This window comes from Panulirus ornatus, chromosome 51 (assembly GCF_036320965.1).
Source record: "Panulirus ornatus isolate Po-2019 chromosome 51, ASM3632096v1, whole genome shotgun sequence".
NCBI lineage: Eukaryota > Metazoa > Arthropoda > Malacostraca > Decapoda > Palinuridae > Panulirus > Panulirus ornatus.
The window spans coordinates 1,138,046-1,161,553 of NC_092274.1; the positions used below are offsets into that span (position 1 = coordinate 1,138,046).

Below are 23,508 nucleotides of genomic sequence, written 5' to 3' on the forward strand. Positions count from 1 at the left end.
GACATCTGAATTATTGTTGAAACCTCTGTTTAGTAATGTCTACATAAGGTTAGGGTGTGTATAAGTAAACTGAGAGGTCATACACATTTGATCCTGCCCATGTAAATGTGAACTAAGCTCAGATTAGTAGATAGAGGGATAGGTTTCCTTTAGCTTGACCAGATATCTTATAGTATCACATTTCTGAACATCTTTTCTTTATATGACCATATAAAGTTTTCCATAAGTATAACTCTGTTTTAGCCAAGAAAATCAAGGAAAGAAGTGATTTGAATGAAGAAAGTTTTGTAAATAGTGCTTTTGGAAGGTGTGATATTTCTTGCACTGCTGTAAGAAAGATGTGGGTTCATATTGTAACTGGAGATCAGATTATACTTGATTTTGTTTAGGATGTAGAGGCGTATGTCTTTTTTTTTTTCTAAGGTTCAGGTTTAGTAGGGTACTGCTTGTACGAGAAATACACCACAGTGCCTGTATGAGCATTGCAAGCGTGGGAACTATTTCTGAAAGGATGGCTGAAATGTGCTAGTTTAGGGACTTTTTTAGGGTGATGGTTTGCTCCACATATGTGGATTTTTGTTAGACTGGAAGGATAGCATATGCCACATTCATGATTATGAATCTCACAGGTTGTGATGTCTTTTAAAGGGGTTGATACTCCCAACACTCATATATGTTTGTGGAAGCTGCTGGTATAGATAGTGTTAGTTTAAGTAGTGGGATTATATCTGCTAATGTTTGTAAGAAAATTAGTATGTGCATAAGAGGACAACCAGTAGAATGCAATTTATATTTTTTGTTTATTTCTTCAAATAGGGAAAGGTCCTGTCAGGAACACAGGTCAATAAAAATGAGAAAGTTTTAGGAGAATGCAGAACTCTGGAGGAAGTCATGAAGAATAGGGTTTAGAGCTGAAAAGGCCAGTGAAGAAAATTAATATGAGTGGAATACTGTGAGTTAGTGTGCTGAATAAGATGCAGGGTATATGATGTAGATAGACCATAAGTCGATTAGAAGAGGCTCAGTGATATGAATGCAAAACTCTACTTTCTGTCTATGATAGGTCTTATTATGGATGAACTGTCTGTGATAAGTCTTATTGTGGATGAACCTGAAAATCTTTGTGGAGATCACTGTGTTAGTTAGGATTCTGCTTTCATTTTTGCACTTTGAAACTTATGATATGTACAGTGATATTTGTGTGAATTCATCAAGTTAATCCTATCAGGTCAGAGCATGAACGCCACTCTCCAAACTGCCCATTTGTGAAGGGTGAGTACACCAACAATGTTCCACTGTCAGTTACGTATGCCACAAGCCCAGCTCTGACGCACAGTGAACGCTCTGAGGAAGTGGCATTTATAAGTAACACCAATAGTCACCAGTTTATTGCTTCAGCCACAAGACATGGCAATATTGTGGTTTGGAATACAGCTAAGCAATTAAAGGTAAGTTATCTGTGTACTTAATTGTATGCATGGATATTTGATACTTGTGTAAATGTTAAAGATTTTAGCCTTGTTTGGAGATGTCCCATGGGGGTGTTCTTTGCAACCTGAATTTGAAAATAAGCAGAAAGCACTGAACTGCTTAAACTGTGTGTGGAATAAATATTATCGAAGACATCTAGTTATTCAGTATAGAATTGAATTAGTAGATATTCTAATCCATGGGTTTTCATGGACTTTGCTTGCAAGTGGTAACACCACAAGTGAGATGTCACCTTTGATGAGGTTTTACTGTCTTTAGTGAATGGAAGGAATACACTGTTGGTGAGGACCTCCACCTTATAGGAGGCCACCATGCCATGGTTCTGCATGGATTGCCGCCTCAGAGCTGCAGGAACCCCATAAAAGAGGTCTTGGGTCACATGTTATAGTTTAGTTTCATTTGAATGGAAGAGGACTAGTTTACTTTGGAAAGCTATAGGTTGGTCTTCAGAATTTTACTCATTATATACAAAAAACCAAAAGAATTGACTTGGCTGACAACAATGTCTTTATCTTCAGTTTAATCATTTAGCATCCCTTAGTTAATTTACAATAAGGTGCTCTTGTAAGGAATGGCCATTACAGTTAACATCTTGACTTGTCATTACTTGAATTACAATAGCACATCTTAATTTAGATGTTTATCAGTAAAATGTTTGTGCTTGGAGTTGCCAGTCTTGCGTTGAACATGATATAGTTTGTTTGATGCATATTTGTACTCGGTGATGGATTGGCCTTTTAGATGCTTAGTTTATTGCTGCACCACCCTGATCTTTAGATCTATTGATGTTACATAGATTTTTATGAAGGGTTTTTGCTTATAGTGACTTGAGGACGTGGAACAAGAATTCACTTTTGATGAGACTTATTTTGTTTCAGAAGGAAGTAAACTTTTCAATTGATCCCTCCGATTCTACGATATTAGATAAGCATTTTTCGGATACAATAGGGTACACAGATGTACCTTTGCAACCTCCAGCTCCCTCTGAAGCATGGACATGGGGGGAAGAAGAACAAAATGGTTCTGCCAATAGTGAAAATGATCCCAATCTATGTGGACCATATGCTGATTCCAACACTCAAGCTGGGCTTTCTGTAGAAACTGACTCCCGGAGCATCCAGTCACCAGGACCATCAACCTCTCCTGTACCCCCAGCATCATCACCGCCACCACCACCACCACCACCTCCCCCACCTCCTCCCCCTCCCCCTTCCGTTCCAACTTCCCATGTGGTAGAGTTACCCCTTGATGATATAGCAGTTGGTAAGTTTTTAGTTTGTTTCTGTTTTGTATATATTTCTATCATTTCTCCACTTTTAATTGTTTGAGCCTTACAGAAATTTTCTGTCTTCGTAAATCCTTGAAGTATTCTCTCATATCGCACCTATTTCTAACTCCATAACCCTCACCAGTTAGTTAAAACTTCTTTTTGAGCAGGTCACAGAATACCTGATAAGTAAGTTTTTAAGTTTATCACATCCCTCGTCATAACAGTTATTTGCTCTAATTTTTTTTACCTCTTCATTATTTGTATAAGTGTCTAAGATGATGAGGGACTTTTGAAAAGATTTTGTTATCACTGTTTCTCATATATTTCTGAGTTAGATTTACCATCTTATGCGAATCTGTAAGTCTTTTACTTACACTTTTCTTTATTTCTGTTTGCTGTGCATTTATTACACATTTCTTACTAGCACTGTTAACTGCAGTTAACTGCATTGTCAATTTTAGTATGTTCTAAACAGATTTGGAGTCATACGTTATGGATAACCTGTTTTATATTGGCATGGTCACCCAGCATTTAGAAACTGAACTTCTTGAATAAAGTGGTTGTATTACCCTCCTGCATGTTCAGGCCCCAAGCTCTCAAAATCTTTTTCAGTCCATTCTTTTATGTCCAATTTCATCTTCTTTTTCCTTGCCCCTTTTGCTTGACATATATCCTCTTTGTCAACCTCTCCTCACTCATCATCTCCTCATATTAAACCATACTCTTATTACCTTATCTGCCATCCTGTATTACTTACATGATCAACCCTATATACACTACATATTGCCCTCAAACATTTAATTTCCAACACATCCACCCTCCCCTGTACATTCTCACTCTAAATACCGTGCCTCTAATCTATACAGCATCATTGGGACTATTATACTTTCAGACATACTCATTTTCACCCTCCCAGATAGCAACCTGTCTTGTCACACACTCCTCAATGCTCCCAGAACCTTCACCTCCTTACCTACCTGATCACTTTCCTCCACTTCCATGGTTCCCTTTGCTGCAATGTTCACTCCCAGGTATATAAAACACTTCATCTCTTCCAAATTTTCTCCATCCAAACTCACACCCCAAGTAACCTCACTCTTTGCACTGCTAAATCTTAAATGATCTTGCTTTTATTCACATTTGCCCTCAACATTATCATATCACACACACTTTCAAACTTGGACACAGACTGTTGCAGTTTCTCATTCACATCAGTAAACAACAGTTGACTCACTTCTCAGACCCCTCTCACCTGCTGCTGACTACTTACCTGCTCCTTTCTCAAAGACCCTTGGATTTACCTCCTTCACCAGCACCCCATCCTTAAAGAAATTTGATAGCCATGGTAACATTATACACTCCTGATGAGACCCACCTTCACTCAGAACCACTCATCCTCCTTTCAGCTTACTCGCATATACGTCATGCTATCTTAATAAAAACACCTCTGCTTCTCTTAGCTTTTCCTCCATACCATATATTTGTGACACCTTTCACTAAGCACTGAATGACAGACATTTTGTGGAAAGTACAGAAATGGCTGTTTGTGTCTGGATTATACATTGTTGATTGCTTTGTTTGCATTTAAGAGGCATGAGTGTTTGGCTCACACAAAAAAAAGGCTGTTGTTAGGATTATTGATATTTTTTAAGGAGTAGCTATACTTTTGTGTTAAGGTCTAGCAGCTTTTATTGAAAGAACAGGACTTTTGAAAGCATGCGTCATTCAAACTTTATAAGTAACAGTGTAGAGATCAATCCTTCTACTTAAGGGCAGTTTTCCAAAGGGGCTGGGCTTGATTTTGATAAAGATTTGAATAGGATGTGTTTTATTTTGTGTTGTAATTCAAGGAAGCTTATTTTGATTTTTTTTTTTCAGATGAATTATTTGCACCGCCCCGACCATCTCATGATGTGAGAGTTTCTTCAATGTGTGTTCTAGCAGATCCAAGTGAAGTTTCCCAAAGACTGAAGGGTGCTACTTTGACTCAGTTAACCTCTGCTCGCTCATGCTTATTAGTTGGGGTGGGATTGAGGCGTTATGAGCTCTTTGGTACTTCCAGTGGAGATCGTCAGGAAACTTGTGATGTTGGTTTGGTGCAGGTGCTAAATAATGTAAATCAAGCTAGCCAAAGAGAAGCAGAAAGTTTGGACATTATGAAATTAGATTCATCTAGAAGAGGATCCACAACAGAGGAGGAAAATGACACCGACTGTATTGCCCTGGAGTCGGAGTCTGCCTCACTGAGTGATCCTGCAGTTGTGTCTACCTCCACGTCTGCTGGCCAGCAGAACTTCGTTCCATATTTGTTAGTGTATGACCTTAATGTAAATGTTCCACAAGCAACCACCAGTAATAAGGTGGTTACTAAATCAGTAACCCAAGGACCATATAAAAAGTCAACCATTAAGGTTGGGACGTTTGGGCAGTCTAACATAATGGCTCATCCCAAGACTAAACACCTGTGGTCGGACCCTCCTTTGCTATTGCATAATGATATTGAAATGTTTTTTTCTACGCCTAATATGTTTGTAAAGAATAAGGGAACTGCCCAGGTGGGAACAACCTCTGCATCCAAGTCTAAAACCAAAGATAATCAGGTGACACCTGAGCCCCAATCAAAGAATGATGTAAAGAAGGAACCAAAGTGCATCCAGTGCATTCCTCTTCCGCATAAGTTGAACAGCGTTAAGCTACGTTTAACTGTCAGCCAAATAGTACCTACGACTTGTGGCGAGTATGTTGTTGTAACACTAAGCAGAAGTGACAGCTCTGGAAACAGTGGCTGTAATGGAAGTACATACCCAGACGCTAGTGATGGTGCTGTGGGGGGAGTAAGGGAGGTGTTTGGTGCCGTCATCATATACAGAGTGTGTCAGGGTGGTGAGGTGGTTATGCTGCAGGAGGAACCAGTCAACACTAAACTTCTTACTTCATATGACTTTGTGCCCAGGAAACTGCTGCTTCTGCCTCCAGAGGTTTGTATATGTGTATGTTGATAATGATATAAGTATGTACTTCAAGTAAGACTTTTATCAGTACTGTTTTCCATTTATAGATAACATGAATTTTTTTCCAATTTGCTGGTTAATGTTTCTTTTTTTGCTTTTCATACCCCATTCACCAGTTTTCTTTGGTTGCTGATGTTTTTCTTTTTTATACCTGCTTGCCTTTCTCTGCCTATGTGAAGTAGCATCAGTAACAGATTTTAGATTTCTCATGTATGGTTTTTAGGTGCTTTGTTTTCTTGCACTACCTCGCTAATGCAGGAGATGGTGGTTAAGTATAATGAAATGAAAATGAATAAATGAATATGAATATTGAGATTGTTGGATGTCAATAAGACTGTTGCCTGTATTGAATCTTCAATTTCTTGCTCTTGCATAGGGATCCAAGAGCTACATTCATTTAATACTATCCTTAAGATTTCCAGTGAGGTAGAGGGCGAGGACACAGTATTTCACACTCGGTTGTAGATTTTACAGCTTCATAGATTGCATTTTTCATTCTTTGCTGTTGTGTAAAGTTATTTCAGACAGTGTAATTGTGTCCAAAAAGCAGATTCAGTTTGCCAGTCTTCAGTCTCGATATCATGTTTTGGTCGAGATATTCTGAAGTGGTTGAATTCTGTGCAAATTATTGTTTTATACTGAAGTTATGGCAATGATGTCAGTAGCAGAGACAATATTTTTTGAGTGAAAACCTCAAAGCTGAAAGATTGACCAATCCATTGCTTTTAGTTTATGTTTATGTCCTTCTGAGAAAGAGTTTGGGCCCGTGTTTTTTAGAGGCATATTTGGATAACATACTTCACCTGCAGTTTTGATTAGCATGTAGGAAGGTCCTTAAGCCTTTTTATTACCTATGTGTCCCACGTGTGGGAAGAAAGCTTGAGGTTGCATCTAAATGTTTTCAAAGTTTTTGCCTTAAGTTGATGGGGCTGTTGGGTTTTAGTAGTTCTTATAAATGCCATTTGTCACCCACAGAATACTTAATTGTTAAGATGCTTTTCTGAAAATGATTAGTTTAATAATACCAGTATGGATTTGTAATTGGCAGAGGTAAATAAATTTATCTCTTTAATATTTATTTATTTTATTTTGCTTTGTCGCTGTCTCCCGCGTTTGCGAGGTAGCGCAAGGAAACAGACGAAAAAAATGGCCCAACCCACCCCCATACACAATGTATATACATACACGTCCACACACGCAAATATACATACCTATACATCTCAGTGTACACATATATATACACACACAGACACATACATATATACCCATGCACACAATTCACACTGTCTGCCTTTATTCATTCCCATCGCCACCTGCGCCACACATGGAATACCATCCCCCTCCCCCCTCATGTGTGCGAGGTAGCACTAGAAAAAGACAGCAAAGACCCCATTCGTTCACACTCAGTCTCTAGCTGTCATGCAATAATGCCCAAAACCACAGCTCCCTTTCCACATCCAGGCCCCACACAACTTTCCATGGTTTACCCCAGACGCTTCACATGCCCTGATTCAATCCACTGACAGCACGTCAACCCCGGTATACCACATTGATCCAATTCACTCTTTTCCTTGCCCTCCTTTCACCCTCCTGCATGTTCAGGCCCCGATCACACAAAATCTTTTTCACTCCATCTTTCCACCTCCAATTTGGTCTCCCACTTCTCCTCGTTCCCTCCATCTCCGACACATATATCCTCTTGGTCAATCTTTCCTCACTCATTCTCTCCATGTGCCCAAACCATTTCAAAACACCCTCTTCTGCTCTCTCAACCACGCTCTTTTTATTTCCACACATCTCTCTTACCCTTACATTACTTACTCGATCAAACCACCTCACACCACACATTGTCCTCAAACATCTCATTTCCAGCACATCCACCCTCCTGCGCACAACTCTATCCATAGCCCACGCCTCGCAACCATACAACATTGTTGGAACCACTATTCCTTCAAACATACCCATTTTTGCTTATCTCTTTAATATACTACAGAAATGTGTGGAACATTAATGGGTACTGGTGTTACTTGACTGTGTGTGCAAGTGGTTGCATTGTGAGCGAGAAGATACATTTAATGAGGTTGTATCATCATATGTTGACAGAAAGAAGTACAGTCACATTTAGGACCTTCTCTTTAGTGGAGTCCATCATTTCCCTGCTCATGCATGGAGTGCAGACTTTAAGCTGCAGTAGCCCATAAAAGAGGTCTTGGGGTTGAATGTAGTTAACTGATAGAATCTTATGTAGACTAGAATAAAACATAAAAGTTGAGATAAGATGGATCAAGGATTTTTCAGTAAGCTGTAGATTCATGTGATAGCAAACAGAATTATACATGATGAAGAGGATGTTGTATTGTGTGCCACAAGGAACAATTATGTTATAATAATGAATATTAGAAATAGATAAAAAGGTAAAACAAAATATGTGAAGGTATTTTCCAGATGATACTGGAGTGAATAAGCTGATTAAGTACAGAAGACAAATTGAACATGCATGAATATATGAATATATTCATAATGGATAGGGGGAGAACATGAGGAAATTATGTAATGAGGAATTCAAATTGATTAGTCTTGGAACCATTCTTATACATGCCACAGTATTTTATGTCCTCACTGCTACTGGGGCATAAATGGTCATAATTCTTGAATTGTCATTTCTGCTTTAAGATGAAATGTGCTGTCCTTCATCCTTATGGTGGCATCCCATGCATTGTCACCAGATGTTGAAATTTAATTCTTTCTGTACTCTGGTTAGTCTTTGAAAAATTGTAAACAAGTCCTGCATGAGATCTGCTTCTTTGCATTATGTAATAATTTGTAAAGCAGTGAAGCCCCTACAGAATTACAGGTACTGGTGATTAAAACCCTTAGAAATACCACACATCTCAGTACATATGCTTGGCAGTGGAACAGCATAGCAAAAAGGATCCATAGCACACGTAAAAAAAAATTCGCTGAGTGATTTGTCATTTTAGAAAGTTATGTTCTAGTCGATCCTGATGAATTATGGATTTTTTTTATAGAATATATGAGGATCTGCACACTTGAGTGTTTGGTGAATATTAGGACTTTCTACAGTGAAAGGGCTAATGGTATAAAGGAGACATTAAGAATGAATAGCTATTGATGAAGAAAATATTGAGCATTTTAGTTAGATGAAAAGTTGGAATTTAAAGAACAGTCAGTCAGGTAATTAGTGGTGTGGTAGTATGAAAGATAGAAAGCAAATGAAAATCTTACATACGTGTGTAAGAAGCAAAACTGAATACTACTGTCTTGTATGGTTGCCAAAAGATCAAGCAGAAATTTGAAAAATCAGACACTTACAAATTGAATTAAGGGTATGGATCATATGGACTGTTATGAAAAATTAAGGGAACTTGAATTTTATAATCTAGATAAAAGATTATCCCTGGGGATAGGGGAGAAAGAATACTTCCCACGTATTCCCTGCGTGTCGTAGAAGGCGACTAAAAGGGAAGGGAGCGGGGGGCTGGAAATCCTCCCCTCTCGTTTTTTTTTTTTTTTTTTTTTTTTTTTTTTTTTTTTTTTTTTTTTAATTTTCCAAAAGAAGGAACAGAGAAGGGGGCCAGGTGAGGGTATTCCCTCAAAGGCCCAGTCCTCTGTTCTTAACGCTACCTCGTAATCGCGGGAAATGGCGAATAGTATGAAAAAAAAGAAAAAAAAAAAGATAAAAGATAGATGTGTTATAAGTTATCAGAAGACAGCAAACCGAAGAAATTAAAGAAAATATTGCAGGAAAAAAATAAAAGTATGGAAGAAGAATGATTAAATCTACAATAATCCCATGGAATATAGGACAAAGGCTGAAAAGTATGTGTGGCCCCAGCAAGAAAGATAGAAATACTGGTTAATGTTTTGCCAGATGACATAGGCATTGTGCAGGGACTGAGTTCAAGTACCCTTAAAAGAAGTTTGGACAGATGATCAAAAATGGTTCTGTACGAGTCCGTGATACAGTTATGCAGTATGCCTAACAGCAGATGGTAAGAATATTGTTAGACTTTCTGTGGTGTGTACTAGCCCTGCATTATGGCAGTCTTATCTTGGGTCTCTCTTTCTCTCTCTGACCATCACATTGTTGGTTGAGGGTACTTCACTTACCTCATAATATGTCATTTCATACTTGGTTGACTAGGAAGGAAGTAGTCACTTAGAGATGTTATATTTTGGGTACCATTTATTCTCTCCATCTACCAGTACTGTGAAATCATTAAGTTTTGGATATGCACCTTTTCAATTTTTGCATTATAGAAAGCAGCATTTTGGAATTGGAACATCTGTGTGGTAATTGCAGCTCTTGTGGAATACCATAGTCAGCACTCAGCATTATAACTTTATTCTGTTAATTATATTACTTTTTTGACACCTGTATGCTGTGTCTTCCTATAATGAGGTGGAATCAGGAACAGGTAATGGAACTTGCAAGGAAAAATCCTCTTTGAATCTTTTCTCTTTTATATGGATTTGATCATACAAGAGGGGATGATTTTCAGCCCCCTTGATCTTGCCCCTCATAGGCTCCATGTATGATATGCTGGAAATATATGGGTAGTATTCGTTCTCCTCAGTTCTTTAGGATAATGATGTTAACATTAACTGGAATGTAAAGATTTTATGCTCTCGGATACATAGAAAATAGATTGACAGGTAGATAGATAGACAGAATATTGACATTTTGCCGCATTTGGTCATTGCTTTGCTTGCAGTATGTCTAGCATTCTTGTTGGTTGACTTTCTTTGTGTATATTGTTTTTAATTTCTTGTTTTCTGTTTAGTTTACATGGGTTACATCACCTACTCGGTATAATCCCATTTTTCATGTATTTTGGTAGCTGTATTCTTAGTTGAGCAAATAGAAGATGTATGCTGCTTATGCTTGACAACTAAACTAGAAAGCAGAATTTGTTGGCAAATATTTTTGATTACTTATATCCTTGATGTTTCTGGACTGCACTCAAGGTTTCACCTCAAGTGAAAAGACACCTTGCCAAGAGTGTGTCATTATCAGTTGAAGAAATAAAGTACAGGTTTGTCAAAGAACATTTTATTTGAAATTAATCCATCGTGTCCCTGCTGCTAGGAGTAATGCAGCCTTGAAGCTGCAAGAGTCCCTGAATTGGGGTCCTGGGGTTATAGCTAGAGAAGTCCCACTAGTGTGTTTAGGAAGTGTAAATATAAATATTAGTTTTTTACTTTTCAGTTTGGTGAGGATGATTCTGGAATATGTGGGGTAGCAGCATGCATCACCATGGATGGATCTCTGAGGTTGCTGTCTCTGTCTACCTTAGAATTTTTCCATCACATTGCTCCACCTCAAAACCGCCAGTTCAACAATGTTGTTTATTGCAATAGTAAGTCAGTTTAGGATAGTGTCTATTGCATTAGTGATATCAGTTGAAGGAGATTTGTTAAAATTGTGGAAATGAATCAAGGTTGTTTAATTTGTTTATGGATGGGGTTGTAAGGGAGGTAAATGCAAGAGTCCTGGAAAGAGGGGCAAGTATGAAGTCTGTTGGGGATGAGAGAGCTTGGGAAGTGAGTCAGTTGTTGTTCGCTGATGATACAGCGCTGGTGGCTGATTCATGTGAGAAACTGCAGAAGCTGGTGACTGAGTTTGGTAAAGTGTGTGGAAGAAGAAAGTTGAGAGTAAATGTGAATAAGAGCAAGGTTATTAGGTACAGTAGGGATGAGGGTCAAGTCAATTGGGAGGTGAGTTTGAATGGAGAAAAACTGGAGGAAGTGAAGTGTTTTAGATATCTGGGAGTGGATCTGTCAGCGGATGGAACCATGGAAGCGGAAGTGGATCATAGGGTGGGGGAGGGGGCGAAAATTTTGGGAGCCTTGAAAAATGTGTGGAAGTCGAGAACATTATCTCGGAAAGCAAAAATGGGTATGTTTGAGGGAATAGTGGTTCCAACAATGTTGTATGGTTGCGAGGCGTGGGCTATGGATAGAGATGTGCGCAGGAGGATGGATGTGCTGGAAATGAGATGTTTGAGGACAATGTGTGGTGTGAGGTGGTTTGATCGAGTAAGTAACGTAAGGGTAAGAGAGATGTGTGGAAGTAAAAAGAGCGTGGTTGAGAGAGCAGAAGAGGGTGTTTTGAAATGGTTTGGGCACATGGAGAGAATGAGTGAGGAGAGATTGACCAAGAGGATATATGTGTCGGAGGTGGAGGGAACGAGGAGAAGAGGGAGACCAAATTGGAGGTGGAAAGATGGAGTGAAAAAGATTTTGTGTGATCGGGGCCTGAACATGCAGGAGGGTGAAAGGAGGGCAAGAAATAGAGTGAATTGGAGTCATGTGGTATACAGGGGTTGACGTGCTGTCAGTGGATTGAAGCAAGGCATGTGAAGCGTCTGGGGTAAACCATGGAAAGCTGTGTAGGTATGTATATTTGCGTGTGTGGACGTGTGTATGTACATGTGTATGGGGGGGGGGTTGGGCCATTTCTTTCGTCTGTTTCCTTGCGCTACCTCGCAAACGCGGGAGACAGCGACAAAGTATAAAAAAAAAAAAAAAAAAAAAAAAAAAAATATATATATATATATATATATATATATAATGTTGCCCTGATTGTTTAATGTCTTCAAGGATGGAGTGTTACATGAGGTATTAGTTGGGTGTGATCACAGTAGTGTACTGCAGACCATGCCGGAAAGTGAAACAACACTGTATTTAGGTGATATTTTGTTAGTTGAATCAGAGGAGTTGGTTATTTTTAGGGAAGGATGGTAAGAGTAATTGTGAATAAAAGTAAGTCTGGACTGTCACATTTTGATATTGGTATTGATAGTGAAGAATTGTAAGTTGACAGAGAGTTTGTGTGTAAGTAGATAGACGTCGGTGAGGATATGGGAAGACTGAAGTTGAGCTTGTCTCGCCTGTTAGAAAAATAAGGGCTTCAGAGAAACCTTTAATGAATAGAAAGCATTTAAGAGTAATGTGTGAAAAAGCTTGCAGGAGAGTGCATGTTCCAGCTCTGATGTACTAATGTGAAACCCAAACTTACTAAGGTCAGAATTTGTTAGAGAAAAGCACAGCAGAGGTGGATGACTTGTAGTAAAGTAAGCATGTTTGTTAAAGATAGATCCATAGAATTAATTTCTCTTAGGGGCTTTGTGACTTGGTCATAAACTTTTTTGTTGTTATCCCCTCATGTTAGAAATGACCTTATGGACATAATGAATCAGCATAGATGAAGAAAGTTTAGCCCATCTGCTCTTACAGATCATTCAACTTGTGTTACTTGTGTCTGTGCAAGGGATGGCTGAAAATTTGTTAGTTTCAATTTGTTCTGAGATGTGGACTTAAATCATAGTATAACCATTCATAAAGTTAACTTCTTTCTTATGAAGATGCCAGTCTTTGACAAGGGAGGAAGTGGATTAAAGGTCTAGCTGCATCTGTGGTTAGGATTGTAGCATTTATCCTAAATGTCAAAATTTATATTAAATGAATCTCAACAGGCTTGGAACGTTTATGTGTAAGCTGTGAGGATGGCAGAGTCAACTTAGTTCAGTTGCGTAAAGAGCCAGAGATAGGAAAGGAGGTAGACATTGCAACATCAAGCACAGTTTCAGCTGCTTCTGTGCCTTCTACCACAGCTCCAGCACTAACAAGGGAACCAGAACTCATGCGTAAGTCTTCACCATTTTGTATGGACATTGAACATACCCTTATTAAATAGATGGTATGGAATGAAGGTAGTGGGATATTGTAATGTAATGACCGGTGAAATAGGAAAATCCATAGTGGTGGACTTTTTCTCCCCATCACTCATATGGTACCATGTAGTTAACTAAGAACTGAGTGTTTTAAAAGAGGAATTCATCTTAATATTTTATTTTAAAGTGGCAGTATATAATTGCACATGTTGCTGACTAATGGCATGCTGTAGCCCCAGATGACATTTCTTACTATCACTCATATGGTACCATGTAGTTAACTAAGAACTGAGTGTTTTTTAAAGAGGAATCCATCTTAATTTTTTAATTTAGAGTGGCAGTATATAATTGCACGTTGCAGACTAATGGCATCCTGTAGGCCTGGATGACATTTTCAGTAAATTTGTAGCTTAGATTTTTGTGTGGGCAGATGTTATAATGATAACTTTACATTTCTTTCAGCTGGTGAACTACTTGTGAATCAGGGCTTATCAGAAGAAGTACTCGACAAGTGTGTGGAGCTCACTCATTTCCAGACAGGTTGTCCAAAGTGAGTTATTGTATAGTAACATTTGTGTGTTCTTGTCATTTGGGGGATAATTTCCTCATCCTAACACATTGTAGTTTCAATTTTTTGAGTTACATTGAACTGTAACTACAGTAAATGTGATATAAAGCAGTGTTGGATCCCCTTAGGTCTGGAATGATATTTCAGTGTGTATGTCACATATATTTCTTGTATGTCAGACATGGTGACTCAGTGGGGCTGGAGTTGGGGGGAAGGTCCTGTACTAACTGAAAGAGGAACAGAAGGAATCAAGTGAGGGATTTTTCTTGAAGGCTTAGTCGTTAGTTCCTGGCATTACCTTGTTGAGGTGTAGAAAAAAATAGCAGGTCTGAAGAATATGGTGTGATGAATGAATAAAGGCATCAAGTATGAATTATGTACATGTGTATATATGTATATTTCTGTGTATGTATATGTTGAAATGTATATGTGCGTGTGTGGACGTGTATGTAGCGACAAAGTATAATAATAGAAATTATCTTACCCATAGATGTCATTACAGTATCGATCTCTGTGTAACGTTTTTATTGTTTTTTTACTTCATTATGACTACATCGTCTTGTTGAGTTATTGTAAGGCATATCATCCTTTTTGATTGCCTGTAGGCAGCACTTGTTGTAAGGAATTATGTAAATATCAGTCTGACTGTCCAGGCAGCTATTTCTTGAAGTTACTGCTTTTCAAACTGAGCCATCTACATTTTCATGTATTTCAAAAATGAAACAGTTTGAGAACAAACTTGAGAGTTGTAAGTGAACAATTGCTGACAGAAGAGGTTTTTTTTTTTGGCACCTCCTAAGTGCTATGAATTTCATGTGGGTGCCCTTCTTCCCATGAATCCCCCTCCTCTTTTTTTTTCTCTTTGACTTTTTACTTTGTAAAATTCAGTGTTTGTTGTTGAAAGATGATTATGTTTCTAGGGATGATAGTCTTGATAGTTTTGTATGGGTGTAAATGTTAGGTCTTGAATGTGAAAAAAAGGAAGAGGGTGGACAAGATGGAAATGAATTGTATGGAATGATGTGTTGCAAAATGGGTTGATTGTGTAAGTAATAACATTGTAAGAGAGAGGTGTGATGGTGAGCTCAGTCTGATCGAGAGCTGACCTAGGTGTGGTGGTATGGTTTGGACATTTGGGAAGGACGAAAGGAGAAAGAATAGGTAAATGGATCTGCCAAGACTTTCTGTACGGAGTATGTAACCAGAGCCCCTGTCATTTGGACTCACCAGCTAATTCTCTTGCTATATAGTGATTCCTTCTTTTTCAGTGTTTTGATGATTATCCAGCTCATGGTGGAAATTCCTTCATGTTAGCCATTTCCTTTGAGGAAGCACCTTTTTTTTTCTTACATACCTGACAGCTAGAGACTGAGTGTGAACAAATGTGGCTTTTTTTTGTATGTTTTCCTGGCATTACCTCGCTGAAGCAGGGGGTAGTGATGCTGTTTCCTGTGGGGTAGGATGGCACCAGGAATGAATGAAGGCAAGCAAGTATGAACATGTGTATTTATGTTCATATGTCTGGGTATGTGTATGTATGTGGATATGTTGATATGTGTATGTGCATGTATGGTGTTTATGTATGTATATCTGTATATGAGTGGATGGGCCATTCTTCGTCCGTTTCCTGGCTCTACCTCGCTGACATGGGAAGCAGCGATCAAGTGTAGTGGAAAGAATATATAGTACTTTCTCTCATTACTTTGTATTTTGTATGAGCATTCACAAACCTGTCGTACACCTTCATTCAGCTCTATGAAAGTTGATATCCATATACTTCTTGCTTTCATTTTCTCTCTTGTTATGATGTGCCCATTATTGCAGTCATCCATTTGCCTGGCACATTTTCTTTATCCCTACTTTGTCACTCATTTTGCTTGAAATCTATCTATCTTTTTATCTATATCTCAGATGCCATGGTAAAAGAGTTTCCATAACTGGTGAACTCCGGAGCCTTTTTTGTTTTTTACTCAGACTTTAATGCCCTTTCCAGGCCATTGGTTGAGGGCATCTGTTGTGCAGTTTCCACACACACACACACACACACACACACACACACACACACACACACACACACACACACACACCCACCCCATTCATAGTGACTAATACTACCTAAAGTTGCAGCCTGTTACTAAATAATACTTCTGTCAAATGTTTCTGCCAATTGCTCCTGCCTAATGTTCCTGCCTTCTACATCTATCTATTGCATATGGCTTACTGCAAGAATATATAGAGTTATGAAGAATGAGTTGTATGAGTTAAGTGTTCTCAAGTGGTATATGTGACAAGGAGAGATTGTATGTTTGTGGACAGAATGCCAGCAATCCACGTATGGGTGAGGCAGAAAGAAAGGACACTTACCTGGATCAGAGGAGTGAAACATATTAACCACTCTGCTGGTTTACTTTGCAGTAGTCACTAACCCTCATGATACCTAGGTGGCTGGTACTAGTGATATGCCTTCCTAGTTGGTGCTGCCTGCCAGATACTGCCAAACATACAAGTATATTAGTAAATATATTTGATTTTTGTAGGAGTTTACCTTGTTTTTGTCCCATAAGTAGGACTTTCTAGTAATGGCTTTTCTAAATGCATCAGATTCGTGGCAACTGTTCCCCCTTGTTGGTCGGAAATAATCCAAGCTCAAAAGCAGCGGCGCAACCCTCAGCACCTTCAACAACATGCTGAGGATATGGATACAACTCGCACATGGCGATTGGAGTCTGACAGGTGAACAATAGTTTGTATGCATGTATTTATGATTATGGTGGTTAAACTTTACTGTTGATTGATTTTTGAAAAAAGTAACGAAAAAGAATTAGGTTTATGTGGGTTATATTGCTGTATCATCAGTCATACTGGATCACATTCTGTGCTATAGTGCAACATACCAGTTAGATGAAGAGATATCACAGAAGATGGATCTGAGGTTGACATTTGTCTTGCTGATTAAGTTGAATTTAAGGTTATTAGGTTGGCAGTGATTTATAGTTTGTAGTGAAACTTAACACTTGATTAGTTGATTGTGAGTCTATGGGTTTTATAATTTTTTTTTTCTTTTTTATGCTTACCACAGAAATCAGTCTCAGGGATTGAGTATATAATTTGCAGCTTGAGCAAATGCAGTCAGTGTTACAATACAGAAATAGATTTCATAGGAAAATGAATAGATTGTGCAGGATTTGATAACTGTTAAGGATTTTAAGAGTTTCGTGGAGCAATTTTCTGATTTTCATGCATCTGTATTTTTAGATTTTATTGATAGCTGAGGATTTGTAAGATCATATGATAGTAATTTGCAGGTTGGTCTGTTGATTATAGATGAATTAGTATTAGAATTGTGAATGAAAGACGAAAAGGATGAGCACACACCTTTTGGTATTTATGGTTGCTTAATAGCAACAAGAGAAAATATGTATTATTAGGAGAAAAGTTTTTCAGAGTGTCAGGCACTCTAATGTTGAGGAGTTTTAGAAGGTGAGTTACATGCAAAGGATTTTTGGAAGATTGTATATGAGACATCTTGCTGTCAGTGCAAAAGGTATTATTTATCTGTAGATTGGAGTTGATGCACTTCATTTTTAGATATATGTGAGTGGAGATCAGAGATAATTGATAGTTATTTTTACTTGGAAATGAGGAAATTTGATGGCTTGAATGAAAGGGTAAAATGCACTAAGTGCATTTTTGGAGATTACAGTTGTATTTACTTTGCAGTTCAACATGGGATGAACACTTGTTTGAGTTATTGCTGCCAGCTGGTGCAAGTGGAATGGGTGCAGTGCAGGTTGGCCACATTGATCTCAAGCTCAACTTTATACCTGGACCTCCAAACCCTCTCCCCATATTGCAGGTCAGTTACAGCTACGGTTGATATATTGATAGTGTTGGTCCATAGCCTTAAAGTTAGCTTCCTATTACTCCATGGTTTTTATGGAATCTTAAAGGGAGACTGCCATTTGAATTTAATTTTTTACATTTTTACTTTTCCAAAATAAGGAATAGAGAAAGGGGCCAAGTGAGGTTTTCCCTCTCAGGCTCATTCCTCTGTTCTTAACGCTACCTCGCTGGCACGGGAGGTGGTGAATATGTGAAAAAAATAATAACCTTGTGTGTGCCTTCTCATATGGTGCATTAATTGTCTTTCCTTTCAGCTGTATACCTTTGAGCTCTTGCTGATGCTGTAATGGTGTTGGATGGTCAAGGGTTGTTCAATGGGGGTTTGAACTCTTCTTGTTGGATGTAATTAAAAGTTTTATTAGAAATGCCTGTATGCTATTTCAGGAGTGGTAGAGGATATGTGAAACAGATATTTGCTTTGAAGAATGTTTGTGAGAAGTACATAGTGAAACAAGGATTTGTATGTGGTGTTTATGGATTTGGAGAAAGCATATGATTGGGTTGAAAGAGATGTTTGTGGAAGGTGCTGTGAGTATATATTGTGGGAGGAAACTCATTCTTCATACCTCTAGAATTTCCTGTGGTGAGTGCTTTGTCATTACCTTTCCTTTTGGCAGATAGGAGCAGTAGTCAGTAAAAACATTAGTTAGAAGTGATAGTAGGAGCATTAGGTAGGAGCCTCTGAAAATGCTGTGAGAGTTGTCCTCTATCAGTGGCCTGTTGAGGGTGAGGTACGAAAGGCTAAAAAGCAGGACAAGAGTTCACCAGTTTGGGGGACTCTTTAACTGTGGCCACCCATTTGAGGGGCTCCCCAAGGGAACAGGAATCAGTGATATAAAGGAAAACTATTAAAAGCAGCGACGAGTTTTTATCAAGAGAGTAAAGCATTTGTGCGAGTATGAAGAGGAAGATGAGTGGTTCAAGGTAAAGGTGGGTCTGCATTAGGGGAGAATGATGTCACCATTGGTGTTCAGTATGTTTATGGATGGGGTGGTGAAGTAATTGAATGCAATGGTCTTGGATAGAGGAGCAGGTATGCAGTCCATCAAGAGGTGTGTCAGTTGTTGTTTGCTGATGATGAGGTGCTGGTGGCAGATTGGAGTGAGAAATTGTAGAGGCTAGTGTCTGACTTTGAGTGTGTATGAAGAGAGGATGCTGAGAGTAAATGTGAATAAGAGCAAGGATATTAAGTGTGATAGTGAAAAGAGACAGGAGATAAGTTTGACTGGAGAGAACTTGGAAGAAGGAGAGGGTTTTAGATACTTGGAAGTGGATATGGTAGCAAATGGAACCATAGGAGATGGTGTGAGCCATAGGATGGATGAGGGGGCTAAAGTCATAGTAGCATTGAGGAATATGTGGAAAGAGAGGTCACTGTCTTTAAAAGTAAAGATAGGTATGTTTGATTTTGTAGTGGTCTCGCTGGTGCTGTATGGGTATGAGTCTTACACAGATATGTTAAGAATAGGGTGAATGTGTTGAAATTGAAATGTTTGAGGACAACATGCTGTGCAAGGAGGGTTGATCAAATAAGAAGTGATAGGGTAAGCGATTGACATTTTGATGGTTAACAAGGAATAGCATAAAATCATCACAGAACACCTCGAAACAGATACAGCCCATATAATGTAGCTTGGATATCTTTGGTTAAGTGATAGTTAGCTGATCCTGTATTCTTGGTAATGTAATGTATTTATCTTCTGCAGAACTGCAGTGCCTTCGAGTTGTTGCTGAACTTCATTATTGGGAAATGCAATTTGAGATTCCTATTTTATATACTGTTTAACTCTCTGTATACTGTTTATGTTACTGACATGTACCTTGGATAAGACAACCATTGCCCATGTACTTATAAAAAGAGAACATACGTGAATTTCAGGTAACTCTGTTACGTCAGAATTTGGCCACACCTCGTCGACCAGTTACACAGCAGGGCAGCAGTGCATCCTCCAGCACTGGTGGTAGTTCATCCCCATCACATACTCAAACCCCATCTTCTTCAAACATCCCTGATGATGTCTTAGGTATGTGTCTTTTATAAGATTTGCTTAAGCAAACTTAGATTGTGCTAGTTTCTGATTTATCCATGTTATTTGAAATGGAAGTTATGGACAAATAGATTTTTTTTAAAGTATTTGTGGATTGCAGTTGTTTTGAGTTACTGCCAGTTTTGTTTTGGTTCATTAGCATTTGATATGTGCCATTTCATTCTTTTCTATATATTTACAGTTTTCTCTGTAGCATTTTCTCCATGTATTACAGTTAGCCTTTATATCTTTACTTTCACCAGCTTTGCCTGTCTACCTTTGTACCAGCATCCACTTTCTTGATTGTGACTTGTTATAGTTTTTATGTCCAAGGTGAAGCTCCATTAGATGTTGTTCAAGATGATAATGTCTTCTTGCTGAAATTGATCCACTTTTGACGTTTTACTCATTCTTGCTGAAATTGTTCCACTTTTGACATTTCACTCATTCTTTTCATTCAAATCAGATACTTCTGTTGCCTTGGTAACAGGCAATCCGTAATCATATGTTTACTAACATGACATAGTAATTGCCTCCAGAGTGGTGGTCCATTGGTCTCATTAATTGTTTTTTCACAGAGTTATGGGCTTCATCTGTTTTTTGTCTGTTGTCTTTTGCATTTTCTGTCTATAGTCAATGTGTTGCTTTGAACCTTTTTGCATTGTACTCTGAGTAGAGTGTCCTCCAAACACGTAGACATTCTGTCAAGTTTACATCACTTTCAGCCATGTAATTTTGTCCTAATGTCCTTCCTTTTAGCTGCAGAACCATACAAACTTAGCACTCATTTATTTACTTTTCAGCCACTTAGCTGTATTTTGTCATTTGGGTGGTGATTAGAAAAGCCGCTGAATTCCATAGTTTTGATGTGAAAAACATCCACATAACGATTGACTTCTGATGCTTCCTGTTCTCAAACAGCAAATCTGTAGGATTTTGCTTCTTCATCCATCTTTCCCTCTTCCTTTAATCATTCCACTTTTAAGAGTCAGGTAATTACCTGTTTGAACTTTTCAGGGAAAGAGTTTTACACTCATCAGCCCATCTCAAACTTTTCTGCTATCATACAGCTTTATAAATTTTTGCATTTGTAGACATCTATGAGTTCAGACTAATATGTTTTTTCATCCATTTTTCGTACTCTTTTAAGAGGTTTCTATTCATCTGCAATGACCATGATTAAGGCAAGATTTTGTCCATGCAATGTCTCTTATTAAAAAAAAATTACTTTGTTTCAGGGTTATTAGAATATGATTGCATTAATTTTTAGTTCATTTTGTGAATGAAAGCAAAGGTAACACTAACCTAATTGTAAGTAAAAAGAATATAAGTATTATACAAACACAAGTGTTTTTAAATGCCAAGGAAGGAGTAGCACTATTCCTGAAGCAGGCGTTGTGGGAGTGTGTGATAGAGTACAAGGCCATACATTATAGGTTGATGATAAAACTGAAAGAGGATGGCAATAGATAGGTGATTATTGGCACTTATGCACATGGTCATGAGAAGAAAGGTCATGAGAGGCAGGTGTTTTGTTTGCAGCAAAGAGGTGCATTGGGTATTCTCTGTTGTGAATGGAAATGATCAGCTTATGGATTTGTGTGCCAAAAAAAAAGATGAGTGATTGGGAATACCTGATTTAAAAAGAGAAATATACACAAGTATACATATGTAAGTAGGAGAGATGGTCAGAGGGCATTTTTAGATTGTATTAATTGATAGGCATGTAAAAGAGAGACTTTTGGATGTAAATATACTGATAGGAGCAACTGATAGGATGTCTGCTCACTATTATGTGGAGGCAAAGATGAAGATTATGGAGAGGTTTTCAAAAAAGAGGAGAGAATGAAGGGGAGACGAGAGTGGTGAGAGTAAGTGAGCTTGGAAAGGATACTTGTTTAAAGAAGCACCAGAAAGATTGAGAGTAGAGTGGCAAAAGGTGAGAGCAAATGAAGTGAGAGGAGTGGGAGGTATTTAGGGAAGCAGTGTTGGCATGTGGAAGAGATACGTGTGGTTAGAGAAAGATGGGAGATGGGTAGATTAGAAAGGGTAGTGAGTGTTGGGATGCTGAATTAAAGTTGGTAGTAAAAGAGAAAAGAGGCGTTTGGTTGGTACTTGCAAGGAAAGAGTGCAAATGAGTGGGAGATGTATAAGAGAAAGTGGAAGGAGGTCAAGAGGAAGGTGCTTGTTGAAAAAGAGGGCAAATGAAAGTTGGGTGATAGAGTATCTTTAAACTTTAGGGAGAATGAAAATATGTTTTAGAAGGAGGTAGATAATGTGGAAAAGACAACGGAAGAAATGGGAACATCAGTAAAGGCAATATGATAACAGTTAGTGATGGAGTGAGTGTTTTGAAGGATTGTTGAAGAAAGATCATGAGTGTTTGATGATAGAGTGGCATATGTAGGGTGTTTTGTTTGGGGTGATGTGCAAAGTAAGAGAGTAAGGGAGATTGGTTTGGTGAAGAGAGAAGAGTTGGTGAAAGCATTGCAGAAGATGAAATCCAGCAAGATGGCAGGAGTTGATGGTATTGCAGTTGAATTTATTCACAAAGGGGGTGACTGTGTTGATTGGTTGGTAAGGATATTCAGTGTATGTATGGTCACAGTGAAGTGCATAAGGATCAATGGAATGCATGTATAGTGCCAATGTACAATGATAAAGGGGAAAATTGTTTGGATGGGTATTGATTGAGAGGTTGAAGGCATGTACAGAGCATCAGATTGGGGAGGAACAGTGTGGTTTCAGAAGTGGCAGAGGATGTATTGATTAGGTGTTTACTGTGCAGAATGTATTTCAGAAATACTTAGAAAAACATGGATTTGTATGCAGCATTTATGGATAGAAAAACAGATGGATTTGTATACAGCATTTATGGATCTGGAGAAGGCATATGAGAGGGCTAATAAAGATGCTTTGTAGAAGGTCTTTGGAATATATAGTGTGGGAGGTAAGCTGCTAGAAGCAGTGAGAAGTTTTTATTAAGTGTGTAAGGCATGTGTACAAATAGGAAGAGAGGATAGTGATTGGTTCCTGATGAAGGTCAGTCTGTGTCAGGGGTGTGTGATGGCACCATGGTTGTTTAATTTGTTTATGGATTGGGTGGTTAGAGAGAGTTTTGGAGAGAGGGCCTGGGAATTGTGTCAATTGTTGTTCACTGATGATACAGCACAGTTGGCTGATTCGAGTGAAAACCTGCAGAAATTAAGTTGGTGACTGAGTTTGGAAAAGTGTGTGAAAGGAGAAAGTTGAGAGTAACTGAATAAGAGCAAGGTATTAGGTTCAGCAGGGTTGAGGGACAAATAGTTGGGATGTAAGCTTGAATGGAGAAAAATTAGAGGAAGTATTTTTTGATATCTGGGAGTGGACTTTGCAGTGAATGGAACCGTGGAAATGAGTCATTGGTTGGGGGAGGTGGTGAAGGTTCTGAGAGCGATGAAGAATGTTTGGAAAGAGAGAACGTTATCTCAGAGAGCAAAAATTGGTATGTTGAAGGATTAGTAGTTCCAACTATATTATATGGTTGCTAGGCATAGGCTAT

At 38.4% G+C, this 23,508-nt stretch overlaps 1 protein-coding gene across 5 annotated transcripts in view; it reads left to right on the top strand.

The window, feature by feature from the left end:
* The window catches only part of Bruce (BIR repeat containing ubiquitin-conjugating enzyme), a 129,997-nt gene that overhangs the window by 10,608 nt on the left and 95,881 nt on the right, over positions 1-23,508 (top strand). For 4 of the 5 annotated variants that reach the window (XM_071691728.1, XM_071691731.1, XM_071691730.1 and 1 more), the window contains exons 6-14: positions 1,229-1,448; positions 2,370-2,754; positions 4,640-5,739; positions 11,003-11,153; positions 13,272-13,442; positions 13,932-14,019; positions 16,639-16,770; positions 17,758-17,893; positions 19,820-19,964. In XM_071691728.1, the coding sequence (XP_071547829.1) occupies positions 1,229-1,448; positions 2,370-2,754; positions 4,640-5,739; positions 11,003-11,153; positions 13,272-13,442; positions 13,932-14,019; positions 16,639-16,770; positions 17,758-17,893; positions 19,820-19,964 (2,528 nt within the window). The remainder of the gene's footprint in view (positions 1-1,228; positions 1,449-2,369; positions 2,755-4,639; positions 5,740-11,002; positions 11,154-13,271; positions 13,443-13,931; positions 14,020-16,638; positions 16,771-17,757; positions 17,894-19,819; positions 19,965-23,508) is intronic. The other variant, XM_071691729.1, reaches the window with a different exon arrangement.